This window comes from Trachurus trachurus, assembly GCF_905171665.1.
Source record: "Trachurus trachurus genome assembly, chromosome: 6".
Classification (NCBI taxonomy): domain Eukaryota; kingdom Metazoa; phylum Chordata; class Actinopteri; order Carangiformes; family Carangidae; genus Trachurus; species Trachurus trachurus.
This window is the reverse complement of record NC_139897.1, coordinates 12501250-12517685: the sequence shown is the minus strand read 5'-3', so window position 1 is coordinate 12517685 and position 16436 is coordinate 12501250. Positions and strand designations below refer to the sequence as shown.

Here is a 16436-nt window from a genome sequence, read left to right as displayed (position 1 = left end):
TGCTGCCTCTTATCCAAACCTTCACGTCACATCTCAGTTCATTATTTTAGTGTCATTTAGTCATATTATTTGGGTTTCAAACCACTTAGATCGAATGTACAGATGGAAAATGTATGTTTAAAATTATTTCACAATGATTACCATTGTTAATATGCTCACGCTAATGAAAATCCATTTTCAGGATACAGTAAAAGAGATTAAATACTTTACAATTGCTTGCATACTAATACTAATGAGAACACATTATAAGGAAACACCAAAAACAGTGATGAGTCCAATAAGAGCACTCAACTGCCTGCAGCTCTCTGAAATAAGCAAGTTTTAATGTTCAAGAGTAATGCTTAATTATCCATACATGGACATTTACAAGCATATTGCCACAGGGCTCCAGTTTCACAACAGTCCCCAATCTAATAGAAGATAGCATTATTGCGTGCAGTCAGAATTATTCACTGCATTACCCACGATTCATGGCATGTATTAACACAAGCAATTTCATGCATATGGATACAGTGGGTCTTAGCAGGGGAGCTACTGATTGCTCTGAAACTAATTTCACAATCATTAGTTTTGGTGATGGTGTGAGTGACAGAGTGTATTTACCAGATTTTAGAAAATGACAAGTTCCACCAGCTTTGAGAAGGAACTTATACACATGAAAGTCTGATCGATGTGAGGCCGTGTTTTCAGGAGAAACAGAGCGGCGACTGCGAGGGAAATTTGCTTTAGTTTTGCTGTAGTTTCCACACTTTCCTTTTCCAAACACAAAGGGACACAGTAAATAATCAAAATTACTTCATGTCTATCACTCATCATCTCAGTCTGCATCCATAAAATAGATATTTAAGAGTCAGAGAGGAAGAGGTCCTTTGTAAATACAGGGCCGAGAGCTTGCAGGCCCAACAGAAAACCATTTTAGCCTGGAGGTGAAGTTAATGAATCATGGCCAAGTGCTGCATTCTATCCATATGTAAGACGAGGAGATATTTTGCAAAGCCTCTGAATCAACTTAATGCTGTTATGGGCCATTGTTCACAATAAACATGTAAATTGTGTTTATGCGATAGCATATAAATCAATGGCACTGATTCACAAATAAATTATAATCACAGTGAGCTCCAGTCATGTATGTGCAAAGGCAAAGAAAAAAAGCAAAAACATAGACATTGGGAGTGGCAGACAATATCACATAAATCACAACAAAGAAAATGCTTTTTCAATCATTAATAGGTTATTAAATAGTGTGATACAGGATGCTAAAATACATCTGTTTACATCCGTTCTCTGCTTATTGTGACATGTCAAAATGTATTCAATGAAAAAGAGAAACACCTTCTGTCAGAAAATTGAGAATGGCGACAGAAAATAAACAGATAGATAAACGTTTCCAAAAGCTGATCTTTGTGCGATTGTGTTGCCTATAGTATAAAACATACTTCTGTTACTCTTGTAGTGATAAAAGAGCACCAGTAGGTGGCGATACATGAGTTATATTGTTGGCACCTGTATTTAGGCAAAGGAACCAGCACCTTGTAAATGTTGTGGATTCATGTGTTTCTCTAAGCTTCAGTGTATGTCACACATTTGCTTGCATTAGGATCATATTCTGTGTAAATGCATGAGTCATAGGATTGTAGCTCATGTCCGCAGATTTTAAGTGTGAATGGTAAAGGAAAGAATTTGCCACTTTAAGGTGCTCTGTACAGAATCGCAGAGAGATTCCACAATAATAGCGTTATTAAATAATTTGGTAATGTGTTATAAATCTGTTTGAGGCCAATAATGAGAAAAAAAAGATTTGGGTTGCCATTTGAAAAATGTCTTTTGCCGGTGATGACCTTTTCGATTTGCTAGAAATGCACTTACAAATGTTGGTGAGCCATTTATAGAAGCTGGCGGCTTTCTCACTTTCTAATAAGCTGTCATGTTGGCATTTGTAAATGTTACTGTTATGTTGTAACTAGATGGCTTCTGCTCCAGATGCTCTGCAAACCTTCAGCAGAAGGTAGGTGTTGGTGCTGTTTGTTTGGTGTCATGCTGGAGGGGGATAAACACAGACCTGATGACTTAAAAATGGTTCTAATAAATGGCTGATAAATTAATATATCAAACATTGGTGAATTACTGTATTAATCACTGAATAAAATAGTCAGTCAGCTTATACGTGCTTTATAAAATAGCTTATTGGCCAGTGACACTGCAAATGTATGTCTATGTGTTAGACAAAAACAGGGGGGGGGAAGAGAGAGAATTGCACTGATGAGCAGGCAGAGAGGAGGATGTGATGATGTATCACCTTCATGGGTCTGAAGCCAGAGGAGGAGGATTTGAGGGCGCTTTGGTTCAGGCCAGAGGGATGGAGGGAGGAGCGAGGTCACTACTGCCCCAGATTTGGAGGTGCCACTGTCTGGGGAGAGATTGATGGCTGCAAGCAACAGATAACAGCTTGCAGTGTGACGGGAGATTAAAAAAAGAGGCAGAGATTGTAGGGAGGAGCGGACCTCACCCTTGTGGGGCTGTGCTGAACGGCCACGTCTGATTCTAACACACTGCAATTAGCTGCTGAGGCAATTACAGGTTTGTGGAGGGTAAATGTGAGCTACTTAGATTTTTTTTTTCCTATTCATACAATGGAAACACTGGAGTGCTATATTTGTCACAGAGAATATATGTTTTGATCACAACTATGATCACAACCAGATGCGAGTTACCCTGAAAAATTTGAATATTTTAAAGATTTTAGAGATTTCATTTGTGGCATCACAAAGGTCACTACAATGTGTGAGTACGGACACACAAAAGGCACATTTACTCTAATTGCCACTCCATCCTTGTCTAAGTATTCTTGTGACAACAGCCCAGCTGATCGGGCCCCTTCCAACACATCCTGCTTGTTTCCCACGTAGCCCGTGAGTGGTCCATCACAATGCCATTGTTATCCATCAGATTGTCTGCAGTCATTACTTATTCAGCCAGCCGTCATGCCTTTTGTCCAAAATCATTCTTCAGTCTGTCCCCAAGACCTTCTCCTGCGTGCTGCCGCCCATCTGCCCCCCTGTCTACTGCACAAGCCCCCCATTTCTCTCTCTCACACACACACACGCACGCAAAAAGCTCTCCACACCAGCTGTCCAGCTCGTGTCCTCTGGCAGTAAAGAGCTGCGGCCCTGGGGCAAACAGTTAGAATAGACACGGAGAAGTGTACACCGCACTTCATCCTGATTCATTTATCAGTGGTAATGACAGAATATGATAGATGCACTTATGTCAACACAAACTGGTGCATGCAACAGCTGTCGCCAGACTGACTGATATGTATAAACACTACAGGCAATCAATTTTTATGTCATATGTCACATATAAGGCCTATAGTAATATATGTGTAATAATAAGTGGAATAATTGATTGGTTTGATCATCTTTTTTTTTTCCTTTTCAAAAAATGTCCCTGAAAATTACCACTTAATATTGTGAGCTTTTACTTTGTATAAACTGCCAAAATATTTTCGACTTTCAGACAGTTACACAGACAGTGTGAGGAGGACATCATCTTTGGCTTGGAAAATGTGAAGAGTATTTTTTATGCACCAAATAATTAATCTCATTAATTGTCATTAAATCTGTCATTACTAGATTAATCCATTATGAAATTAATAATAATAATTGCAATCTGAAGTGTTTATCAGTGATTTTTATGATGAATATGGCTCATTTTAAAATACACATAGTGTCCTCTACTATTATTGTTTTAAGTGCCACTGCCAGGATAGCTACAATATTTACATAAGAAAAAGGAAGTAAGACGCCATGCCAAATACTTCCTTAAAAATAGATAGCAGTCATTAATAGAGGATATAAATAGAGAGAAGGAAAAGGGGCTGGTCCTGAACTGGGATATTTATAGCACAGGAACACTGCTGTTTACTGGAGGCAGCAACTAGGGGTGCACTTCTGAATAACACCATAAACCCTGCAAATACCACTGAATGAATGCATGGCCATTTCTGGGAAGATGTATTTGTGTGAAATTATATCACTTATATATGAGAGGATCAAAGGGGTTACTCTGTGGGGTCTTCTATTCATGGAGACAGTAAATGCAAAAGTTGGATCACTTTTCAGTGTTGACATATCTCTCATTACAACATTTTTTCCATTTCTTGCAACCTGACTTGGATGTATGTTGAATAGGTGCATGCATCAAAAAAGAGGGTGGGGGTCCAGGGGAAAACGCATGGAAGTAGGCCTATAAAAGAAAAGGGGGTTAACCTTTAGATTTTAAAATGCAAAATGGACAATAATCGATTATTAAAGCATATAAAAAGCATTTAATGCATTTGATTGTTTTAATTTTGAATTTTCAGGTCTACAATATATTTTGATGTAACAATGTTTGAATTTTGAGGTTAACATACATGTGCTAGCGTGATGCAGGTGGAGGACAGAACAGCTGACTGAGGAGCAGCAGCAGCAGCAGCAAGAGGAGGAGGAGGAGGAGGAGGAGGAGCAGGAGGAGCAGGGTTCAGGCAGTCAGAGCCTGAGCTGCTGCTGCTGCTGGAGGAGCTGCTCTGCTCTGCTCCAACTTGAGCGGAGTGAACCTGCGCCGCAGCCGCCGCCGCCGCTGCTGCTGCTGAGCCACCGGCAGCGACCGAGCCGCTCGTCTGCCTGGGAGTTTAGTGAGCTAACCTCAGCTAGCCGACCAAGTGGTTATTATCACAGTGACAGGGAGCCCGTGTCGTTTGCAATTCTGGACGCCGGAATTAAACCCAGAGTGTTATAACTAGTTGTTTAAGTTTCTATTTAAAAATGTCTATATTACCGTTCACTCCTCCGATCGTGAAGCGGCTCCTCGGCTGGAAGAAAGGAGAGCAGAACGGGCAGGAGGAGAAATGGTGCGAAAAGGCTGTGAAAAGTCTGGTGAAGAAGTTGAAAAAGACGGGACAGCTGGACGAGTTGGAAAAAGCCATCACAACACAGAATGTCAACACGAAATGCATAACCATACCCAGGTAAACACACAGACAGCAGAAAAACTAACTAGCCTCCTGCTCCTGCTTGCAGTTAGCCAGCCGAGCAAGCTATTGCTATTGACAGCTAATATTAGCCGATTAGCAGGCGAGTTAGCTCTGATAATAACACATCAAGGTTAACTACAGTGAGTTTGTTATCGGAGTAATTAATTAAGGGACTGAAAAACTGTAATTGTTGCAGTTGTTTTTCTTTCTTTTTTTTTATTTTTTTTGCTTACACAGTCGATAGCTTTAGCCGCAACAGTACAAACTGGATAGTAGCTAGAGCTAACATTAGCTGTCCAATGTAAACTTAACCCGCTTTTTCTTGCCAAACGTTTTTCATTGTGTTGTGTAAACAGTTAACACTATGTCATTATGCCTTACCCCCCCTAAATGACAAACCATTGCATCTGTGTTTGATGTTAGCTAACGTTGCTGCACAAAAAAGCAGTGCAACCCCACACATGTAAGTCTGTTATGTCACAGTCCGGTGTGAGTTTGCAGCACCGGTGGACCAGCCGTCACCTCCCCCGGTGCTGCCCGCGACCACCACCATCAGGTCACCGCTGTGGTGTGGAGGCATGCGAGGGGCAAGCCTGGGCGTTTGCCTCATGTTTAAGCTAATATCTCCTACTGCTGGTGTGTTAGCCGGCTACATAAACAAGTGTGTCCACGGTTCACACGTGTGATGATCGGTGGGAGAAGGGGTGTTTTTCTGGCGAGGCAGGACTCTGACTCACGGAGGATGTTTAGACTGGAGTGTGTGCACTGTGGGAAAGCTGGAAGAAGTAGCTACCCGGTGTGGGGTTCCCGGTATGGGATAACCATCTGTCCCCCATCAGTATAGTTTGACATATGAATTTGATTTTTTCTTTTTTTTGGGATGTGATGCAAGACACGTGCAGCCATATAGCTGTGTTGTCAGTGAGTCAGCAAATGTTATATGTGAATGTTATATTGTGCAGTTTATATCAGTTTATGCATTGTAACTCAGTAAATTAGACAGCATTTACCTTGGATCTTTTCTCCACCTGTTGTCCTGGTCTAAGGTGAAAATAAATGAATAGTTCATAACAGGAGGCGCCCTCAGATTTTGAGGTACCCCTACCCAAGGTAGAACAAAACACAACAATGTTTTTTTAATCTTCAAGGTCTCCCATTCATGAAATGGATAGTTGTGTAACTTCATTTCAAGGCAAAAAGGATGAAATCGATGAATAAAGTGATGCATCCCATCACTTTACTTAAGCATATAAGTGAAATTTTGACTCAGCCAGGGAGATATAAAGAGGCACAACAACACACCGTTTACTGTTAATAGTAAGTAATACATTAGATAATTTCTACAATGTGAACTATTTTTGGTGTTGGGCACCATATGGATTTCTTTGTCTCTCTCCCCATTGTCCCTACGTAATGTAAATATGACAGCTCAACATCCTGGCCAGTGGCCATGTTGGTGATAGGAAGTGTAGAGGGAACATGAATACACCCTTCAGTAACTTCTTCAGTAAATGTTAATCATTGTTAAAAGTTTTTTCATCAGGCAACTTGAAGGATTAATTACCAATTAAAATGGGCGTCTTCTTGTGGTCTACATGGCAGCCAGAACATGGGTGGTAACCTACATTAAAAACCTTTTCTCAGTTCTTGAGAATGTGCTCGAGGCTCTGGGGAGGGTGTGGGTCACTGTTTGGATTGCGGTTCAATTTCTGTGGGTTCAGAGACTGTTAAGTTTACAGAATCACAGCTGTCTTGCTATCTGCTGGGTATACACTATACAGTGACTTCTTTGTGCCGTACTTTCTTCACCTTCTCTAATGTGGCTTTGAGAGAAAGGGATTGTCAGCATTTAAAAGCAGTCAAATGCAGACCTACGGTGCTTGCACCGAGGGTGGACTCAAGCAGCAGGAAATTATGTGTTAATACATCTGCATTGTGTTAGAGCAGATCAAGTGTCTGCAGTATGTGGAGAGATTTATAACAGCATGAACTTAATTTTGGTTGGTTTGGTATAAAGGCAAAAACAATCCTAATTTCTCCCTTGCCTCATTACCTGCCACCTGTCTACTGCCAGTTTCAAATAAAAGCAAAATACCCCTTTGTTTCTATTTAATTGCAGCATATCACTTACAGCACAAGTCCAAAACCTTTGATGGGCACTGCTTATTGTTGTAGTGAAAGCTTGAACTGATTTCTTAAAGCAGGCAGTTTGAAGGATGTGGACAACTACTAAGGTATCAAACTTAATGGAAACAGTGTCCGTCTTAGTCTGATTAACTTCTTTACCTGAGAAATGCACTCTTATGATTTGTGTCAAAGGATGTTAATTCTCAACGGACTAGTTAAAACTATATGTGCTGCTTGATGTAGCTGAAGTGCTGCATTGAATTACAAAATGGCAAAATGTTTCATTTGAACATAGTTTTTGCAGCTAGAAAGACGAGGAGTGAATTAGGCCTGCTACCTGAACAAACCGATTGACTTGCAGTCATCTGAATTAAGATGAGCTGTTCAGGGTTGTTGCAGTCTGTGCAGTCTTTTCAAAGCGCTTCTTTGTGTCATAATGTCAGCAAACATACATCTATACTAACAGTAAATATAGACGATACACTATGATTCAGCGTTGAAATCTACCGCTCATGTCAGACAGATGACACAGCTGTGGCTGTCCTTTTTTTATGTAAGGATTGCTATTTAAAATCATAAAAAGGTCATTTTATATTACCTACTCTATATAAATGAATAGGATAAATGTTGCCTGAAGTGGTCTGTTTTTTGATCAGCTGTTGGTCACATTACCTTGGACCCAAGTCCTCGCTGACATACTTCACAGGAGGCCACGCCATGGTACCGAATGAAAGCCATATGTTTCTTGTCTGACAGCTCAACAATGAGCTGAACTGTTGTTGAGTTCAACTGGAAAAAAACTGTAACCACACTGGACTCTATGTGAGACAAAACATCAAGGATCTGTTACAGTCCTCCTTCCTTTCCCTCTTTAGTCATTTGAGTTTCATGGCAATATACATGGTTCTCTCTTCACAGGTACATCATACTGTATGAGGTTTCATCATCTTATCTTATTAGCCAAAAGTGTACATACACAGTCACTGTAGTTTTGACCACTTCATAGTTGGACATCATAATCAGTTGTTGCTTTTTTACATAAGGAATATTAGTTTTGTTAGGTTTTGCACTGGCAAAGAGCAAAGCAACATAAAGTCGGTGTGTATCATGAGTTTCTCTGATGTTATGTTTCAGGTCTTTAGATGGGCGTCTCCAGGTCTCCCACAGAAAAGGTCTTCCTCATGTCATCTATTGCCGCTTGTGGCGCTGGCCAGATCTGCAGTCCCACCATGAGTTGAGAGCGGTCGACCACTGTGAATTTGCCTTCCACACCAAGAAGGACGAAGTGTGCGTCAACCCCTACCACTACCAGAGGGTGGAGACGCCAAGTGAGTACAGTTAATTGCTATATGATCCAAATTACTGTGTTTAAAATAATGCCTGTGCCATAAAGTATACAGAACTCAACATGTCCTTCATGAACATATCTGTGTGTCTCCAGTTTTGCCTCCTGTCCTAGTACCAAGACATACAGATATCCCTACAGTGTTCCCACCGCTGGATGACTACAGTCCATCCATTCCTGAGAATACCAACTTCCCTGCTGGCATTGAGCCCCAGAGTAACTATATTCCTGGTAAGAAAATCTGCGCCTCTCATTCTGAAGGCATCCAACATTAGAGACTAAAAATATACAAGAAAGCATGCCCAAAACTAAAGCATAATTTCACCAAGTGTCATAATGTATATCTCACTTGAAAGGTCATGATGGACAGTGTATATAACAACCTGTTATGTGCCCATGTTTTACAGAAACACCCCCACCAGGGTATCTGAGTGAGGATGGTGAGACAAATGATCACCAGCTTAACCACAGCATGGACACAGGTGAGACATAAGAGAGAGACAGAGAGACACACAATTCAGACACATACTGTTTTAATTTTGCCTTATCATGACCAAGTCTTGCATCACTGCTCTATTTCAGGTTCACCCAGCCTGTCGCCCAATCCTGTGTCACCCGCAAACAGTAATCTTGGTAAGCAAAACCAAAGGGGTTAGCTTCACTTACAGAGCCCAGGATCCATATGGTTGACATTAAGCCCAACTGAAGTCACACGTGGCCATCGTTTTTGCAGTGTGAAATGTTGTACTATGTGTTTTTGTGCCTCCACACACCAGCATGGCTACAAACTGAGCAATCAGGAAAATGCCACAAATCGACCAATCAAAAGTAGACTAGAATTCTGTCAGACTGACTGAGCCTTTAGTCCCAGCAAACACAGCATCTTTAGTAACCCCTTGAAGTACTTATCTCAAATTGGGCACAAATACTCACTTGGTCTCAAGAATGAACTGATTAGATTTTGGTGGGTAAAGGTCAACAGTGACCTCACAAAACACAGTCTTCTTGGCCCTGTGGATGTGATATTTCGTCAATTCCTTGAGGGAATTTCTTCAAACATCCACTTGGACTCAAGGAGGAGCTAATTAGATTTTGGTGGTCAAAAGTCGCGGTCACATTGACCTCACAAAATACGGTTTTGGCCTTGTGAACAGAGAATCTCAGGAAGACCTCAGAGAAATCCCCTCACTTTTGGCACAAAGGTTTATTAGGATGCAACAAACTGGTTAGATTTTAATGGCCAACAGCAGCTAACTGGACCGAAGTGACAATTGCAGATATGTTGACAACATGTTCTGTGTTCTCCGGCATGTTTACACGGTGAGTGTTTTTTTTGGTCACAGGTTTTTTGTTGTTGTTGTTTTTTAGATATTTATTCCAAACAAGTAAAACAAAATAAGGCAAAATATCAGTTTGTTCCTTCATATGTGAATAACATAAATAAGCTTAGACGCTTGACGAGATGTGTGTTGATGTTCATAAGTTTAAAAGAGACTTTAGGAAGCTAATGTAGGATTGTGGTCAAAGTCTGCAGCTACTGTCTGGTTCATTGTGACCGTCTGCTCTGCCTGATAGAAAACTGGTGTCACCGCTTTGTGGAAGGTTTAATTAGGTACAGAAAATCAAGGTCTGTCTACATACACGGTTAAAATAATGTAAAGTTGAGATGTACGCTCATAGAACTAGAAAGTATACATTTCTCCCTTGTGGCTGTAGATAAACAGAGTTGATGGGTATGCTCTTGCAGATAAAAAACTATTTGGTTTTAGTTGACCTAAAGAAGGTAAAGAATAATCCTGTTTACATGATGACAATTTTCCAACAAACCGACTATCGAAATATTACATTACTCATTTTAAATTTCAAACCCTCTCATCTCACCATCACTATTCTACATATAAACTGTAACTCTATCCCACCCCACCTCCATTGCACCCACTGACTGCACCAAAGTGTACATGTCCTGTCCTGTCATCTAAAATGCCCCCTGCAAAGGACTCATCCTTATTAGGTAGGATTTAATCTGCAGTGGGATTACATTCTTCTGACTTTGGTCATCATGGACATGACAACACATCATCATCTGTGTTTTTCCCCCATGTTGTTCAGTTTGGAAAAAGCCAGTCAACTAAAAACTGCTTAATGAAGTGGTGATTAATGAAGTCACACAGACTAGAGTCAGATTAGAATCTCTTTGGAGGGTAGATCATGAGTGTGAGAGACTGATGAGTAATAGACAGGAGCAGTGGACTACGTCTGGGAGGCTTAGCCTCAGGGCAGTAACAGAGTAGGCATGGTCTGAATGGAGTCATTGTCTATGGTCTGTCCTCGTCTGTGGAAAGGCTAGTTACAGACAGCTCAAGGTAATGCAATAATAATAACATCCGGTTGCCAGGTTATTTTATCTATGTGGAGAGGCACTAGGAGGTCATTGTTAAAAAAATAAATATGCACGTCATGTCTTGGCTATTCCTGGCCGGGGCCACAAAGGTCGTGGGAAAGAGGTAGTTGAAGAAAAATCAAAGGGAACATAATCATCACCGTGCATCATTCAGTCAAATGGATGTTGGAACGAAGCAATTTACCTGTTCTCATGAACACTCCTGAATGGCTCTTCTTTCAAGGCCCTAACTGAAGCCCTTTGCTCCCACAGACTTGCAGCCTGTGACGTACTGTGAATCTGCCTTCTGGTGCTCCATCTCCTACTATGAACTGAACCAACGTGTAGGAGAGACCTTCCACGCCTCCCAGCCCTCCCTCACAGTAGATGGATTCACAGACCCCTCCAACTCTGAGCGCTTCTGTCTGGGCTTGCTGTCCAACGTCAACCGCAACTCGGCAGTAGAGCTCACACGCAGACACATAGGTGCTCGTTTTGTTTCACATTTCTCATTTTTGTTTTTATATTTGCACTTGACATAATCAGGAGGTTACTGTGCACTGAGCCACAATTGTCTCTCTTCGCTTCTCAGGACGGGGTGTGAGATTGTACTACATCGGCGGAGAGGTGTTTGCAGAGTGTCTTAGTGACAGTGCCATCTTTGTCCAGAGCCCGAACTGCAACCAGCGCTACGGCTGGCATCCTGCTACTGTCTGCAAAATCCCTCCAGGTTAGCATGAGAGCATATGAACAAATGCATAACGCTAAAAGAGGCAAGGTAATCAGAGCTCAACTGAGTTCTAATGACTTAGTAACACCAACATCTTAATTGTTCCCGGTGTTAGTAAGCCTAATTATAAATCTTCTGCCCGGCAGGTTGCAACCTGAAGATCTTCAACAATCAGGAGTTTGCTGCCCTGCTTGCCCAGTCAGTCAACCAAGGCTTTGAGGCCGTCTACCAGCTCACTAGGATGTGTACAATCCGCATGAGCTTTGTCAAAGGCTGGGGAGCAGAGTACAGGTAAGCATGTTTTTATTTTTTTTATTTTTTTTTAAAGTAGGCTACTTAATGTTTTAATGTTAGAGTTGAATGAACTGTTGGGGTTATTAAATTGATTTAAGAGTGATAATGATAAATCTCAGTCCAGAATTGACAAGACAGAATTTGACAAGCAGAAACGAGATTTAAAAAGCAATGTTTAACCAACCCAACAAGTGACTAAAGCCTCCTGCTGCTGTCACTTTTTTTTCTCCTCTTGTTTCTCATATGTACCACTTAGATAAACACTGGTTGGATGAGGGATGCTGGAAGGTCTGAGTAATGCTCAGTGTGTGGGAAGGAGACAGAGAGTTTAAGGGGGACTGGTGTGGACCTGTAAATCTGCCGCTCTTTTTTGAAGAAAATGTCATGCTGCAGGCACAAAAGCACAAAAAGCCATTCACAGCCGGGATCAGACACACAGTGTTGCTTTATCTTCACACCTTAACTGCTTGCTTGTTGAGTAGAAACTCACTTCATAGTTACATCAGTTATCTTACTTCAGATTCTATGGTGGAAAAACCTCCTGTTTTAACATAAGCCCAATTTAAGTCATTTAACTCCAAATTGTTTGAAACAAAGATTAAGTGCTGCATAAAAACAAAGCAGAGCTGAACTCAGTTCTAGCTAATAATTGTGTATCTTGGTCTACTTGCTTTGTTCTTTTAGTTTGCTATTGTCTCTTTTATCATTTTAAGTAGTGCTGCACGATTAATCTAATCGCAATCGCAATCGCGATGTCACGCCGTGCGATTACGTAATCGCACGAAAGAGTGCGATTGGCGATTTAAAGTACATAAATGTGCGACCGCGTGAGCCTGTAAACGGGACTTTAACTCCTGTAGTGTGTGGAGCGGAGCCGCTAATGTGTGCAGCATAGCAGACTCCGTCAGTAGCCTAGTCATGTGACCAGCAGGTCTGATCACGTGACTACCCAGCTGGCAGACAGCGCTCCGTGTGCTGCAGGACCGTCTCCCAGTGATTACAGCAGGTGTGGAGCTTTAGCGTCACGGAGCGAACTGTGTTTTCCTCCGCAACATGTGCAGTGCGTTTAAAAAACGAGGAGGTAGGCTATATGCCTGTTGGGCGAACGACCACAAAGCTCCGGTGTTTGGTTTTCTTTTAACTGTCTTTTTTATTTATTTTTTATTTTTATTTTACGGTAACAGCCACACTCATTTGCCGTCTCCTCTCGTCCGTTGTGTGTGTGCGCGCGCGCGCGTGCGTGTGTGCGTGTCTGTCTGTCTGTCTCTGTGTTACCTGTGTACCTGTGTGCTGTGAGAGGAGGGAGGGGGGAGAAAGGCATTGTAATAAATGATGGCATCGCAGTAGACTATGAAACTGCACAAAAAGTTACCTATTTTTATTTAATACAAAGATACTGTAAGGAAACACTTATTATTTGAGAAATACACTCCTAAAATATGGTTATTTCCTGTGCTGTGCTTGATAATCAAGCAACTAGACTCCTTACAGCATTAATTTACAATATCGTAATCGCAATCGCAAATCGCAATATTTTCCACCATAATCGCAATCGCACATTTTTATCAAATCGTGCAGCACTAATTTTAAGTATATTAGTACAGTCGAGAGAGACAGGAAATGGGGAGGCAGAGAGAGGGGGAATGACACGCAGAAAAGGGCTGCCCGATGCGGGATTCAAACCGGGGCCGCCTGCACGAGGACTGTAGCCTCAACTCATGGGGCGCCTGCTCAACCTACTGCGCCACTCGGCGCCCCTCAGTAATTGCATTTGTATGTTTCTTTTGTTTTTGCTGTTATCTCTTTTTAGACTGCAGTGCAATCAGTGAATTTCAATATATTTTATTTTGCTCCCATATCTAGAGTATTTTCTGGTTTTAAAATAACAAAACTATTATGTTTCATTCTCTGTTTTGGGACTTTGTTAAATTGCATTCCCCCATTAAATAGATAAACTGAATTCAGCTATCAGCTATTTTGTTTTCGTTGAGATGAAGAGGCGCTGTACACAGACGGTAGCAGACTTATAAAGGGAAGAGAGGGTGATGGGGGAGAATGCAGCTGTGAGTCGGCAAGAGAGGTTTGAGTAACAGAAGAAGAATGCAGAAGGCATGCGGTGGTGAGGGGGACGTGGAGTGGGAGATGAAACCATTTCAGACACGCTTTGCAAAGGGGATTCCCACCGGACTTGAGTGGTGCGTGTTATGTTTCTGGCACCAAACACCTTGGAGAAAAACATCTCTGACAGATACTTGAATAACTTCAGAAATAACCAGTGGAGTTAGCTTCCATGTTGGTGCCAATTCAACTAAAATACTAGACAAGACAGTATATAAGTAGCTTTGCGTTGAGTGTTATGGAAGCTTTATTAACAAGGATTTTATTTGTTTGACACTTTTTCCTCCTCAAACTCACAAACCATTTCCCCTCTCTTTCTTTGCACCCTGCAGACGTCAGACAGTGACCAGCACCCCCTGTTGGATAGAGCTGCATCTCAATGGCCCTTTGCAGTGGCTAGACAAGGTCCTCACACAGATGGGCTCTCCCAGCATCCATTGCTCCAGTGTGTCGTAGGAGCAGCCATTTCATCCACACACTTGAACATAAACCACATAGGAAAACTCGAGCGTCTGTCAGTTCAAACTAGGAAAGAGACGCCATTCGTCAAATTGGCAATTCACTCTCCTCCCTTGCTGTCTCTTAACATTTCACCTCAAATGCATAGCACTTTCCTTAGTACCATTTAGTGTCCCCATGTGATGGTTATTTTAGGACTATGTTTTTTGTATATTGTTTTGTTTTCAAGTGTTTAACAGGAAACCACAGGGTATTTGCAGTAGGTTTCAAAGGAATAACCACATTTTCTTCATTATTCATTAGGACATAGTGTTTTTTTAAAGTTATTTTTTGGGCATTGTCTTTATTGTGATAGTGATAGTGAGAGGGACACAGGGGGAGCAAGGACAGACAGAGGCGGGTGCACCCAGGCCAGACATGAACCCTGGGGTGCTGGGTTAAGGACTGGGGGCCTCAGATATTATGTCTGTCCTTTGTGCTCTACGTTCTTTTCTCTTTTTTTTCTTCTTTTGTTTGTTTTCCAAGATGAAGTTAAAACACAGTTTCAGCTTGATCATCATCTACATGTTTCGAAACATTTTTGATTCTATGAATTAGCTAAAATTATGACCGCGCTACCATCACTGGTGTGTCAGTGTCCCAGACTCACTCTTTGTGATCACTGAATTGGGAGGCTTATTTATCAACCAAACCATGAATTAACATGAAAAATGTCATTAAGAGTAGTGATTAAATAGAATATATTTAATTAATATTTTAAGTACAAGGTACTTGTACCGTATTGATTTATCTATATTATTGAAAGCATCAATTATCTGATATCTGATCATTTAATTGGTATCTATTTTAAACAAAATATAAACATTAGCACCATTGTTTCTTGAGAAGAACCCTTGTATGAAAACTATTTTGCTCAGTGAAAGAGACATTTTATAAGTTATTTTTGCATACTGTCCTGCATGGGAATATATTTTTATTATTGCCTCAATATGATTGTACATAAATATTTATAGCTTGTGATTTCTTGTAGTCATGCATTGCTTGAAACAGTGGACCTGACTGACCTCTGGCATGAGTAGACTCACAGATAGACTTTGCTGTATTGACCCTAGACTTGGCCTGAGTGATGCAGGCTTTTCTAACCCGGGTCAGCTGGGTGTTACGTGTAACACAGGATTTCTATGCCAGCGATTACTGTTATTCCAAGTCATATGGCATGTCATATGTCATACAGTATGAGTGATCATCGTGGATTGATTGAATTTATGCACCGTGTGGGTTCTCAGTAGCAGTGACTGTGGTTCATCCTTCAATGACGATGTGGAGTGAAAACATAAATGCAGGTCTTTTCACATATTACCAACTGTTAGCCAGTAGTACACTATGCTCCTTGTGGGTAAATGATGCACTTCATATTTAATGTGTTGACCAGTGTAACGCTTTAGTTCTAGTGGTAATTTGCTTGTCCAATTAATACTGTATATTACATGTACATTGCTACAGTATAAGGCATGTGTAATATGCTCGCTGTCCTTGGTCATTGTCTATGAAGCCACCATGTTAACCCTGCACTTATGTATAGTACATAAGACTGAGTCACCATGTAATCTATTTTAATAGTTACATGGTGCTAAACTCAAATACTGTCTACTACAGTGCATTAGGTAGTTGGTAGATCTGTATCAGTACTTGTGTTCCTTGATATTCTTAGTTGGTGGATTTCTATTCTAAGTCTTACGTACATGTTTATTTCATGTAGCCTAATATTTGTTCTCAAATTACCATTGTTTTGTTATCTGTGAAAATTTAATAAATTGCAACTGGGAAACTGTAGTAAAACCAGTGACTTGTTACTACAGAGACAATATAAAGTTTGTGATGTATCTTGTTGGACAGAATATTGTAAGATTTTTTTTTAATTCTTTTGACAGTACAGAGGTACTCTATTGTAGCATACAGGTGTTCAATA

The 16436-nt window shown here is 41.0% G+C and overlaps 1 protein-coding gene across 1 annotated transcript; it reads left to right on the top strand.

The window, feature by feature from the left end:
* Positions 1-4568: 4568 nt before the first annotated feature.
* smad3b (SMAD family member 3b) lies at positions 4569-16308 on the top strand. The gene is made up of 9 exons (XM_083974247.1): positions 4569-5008; positions 8276-8469; positions 8583-8717; positions 8894-8968; positions 9069-9119; positions 11140-11352; positions 11459-11596; positions 11743-11887; positions 14341-16308. The coding sequence occupies exons 1-9, from the start codon at positions 4806-4808 to the stop codon at positions 14462-14464; spliced, it is 1278 nt and encodes a 425-aa protein (XP_083830373.1). The 5' UTR covers positions 4569-4805; the 3' UTR covers positions 14465-16308.
* Positions 16309-16436: the final 128 nt, after the last annotated feature.

Bases quoted from the DNA above. Each gene is read 5' to 3' on its own strand.
- smad3b (XM_083974247.1), top strand. From the start codon at position 4,806: ATGTCTATATTACCGTTCACTCCTCCGATCGTGAAGCGGCTCCTCGGC. The intron at 8,470-8,582 runs GTGAGTACAGTT...GTGTGTCTCCAG, and splicing joins CCAGAGGGTGGAGACGCCAA to TTTTGCCTCCTGTCCTAGTA. The intron at 11,353-11,458 runs GTGCTCGTTTTG...TTCGCTTCTCAG, and splicing joins GCTCACACGCAGACACATAG to GACGGGGTGTGAGATTGTAC.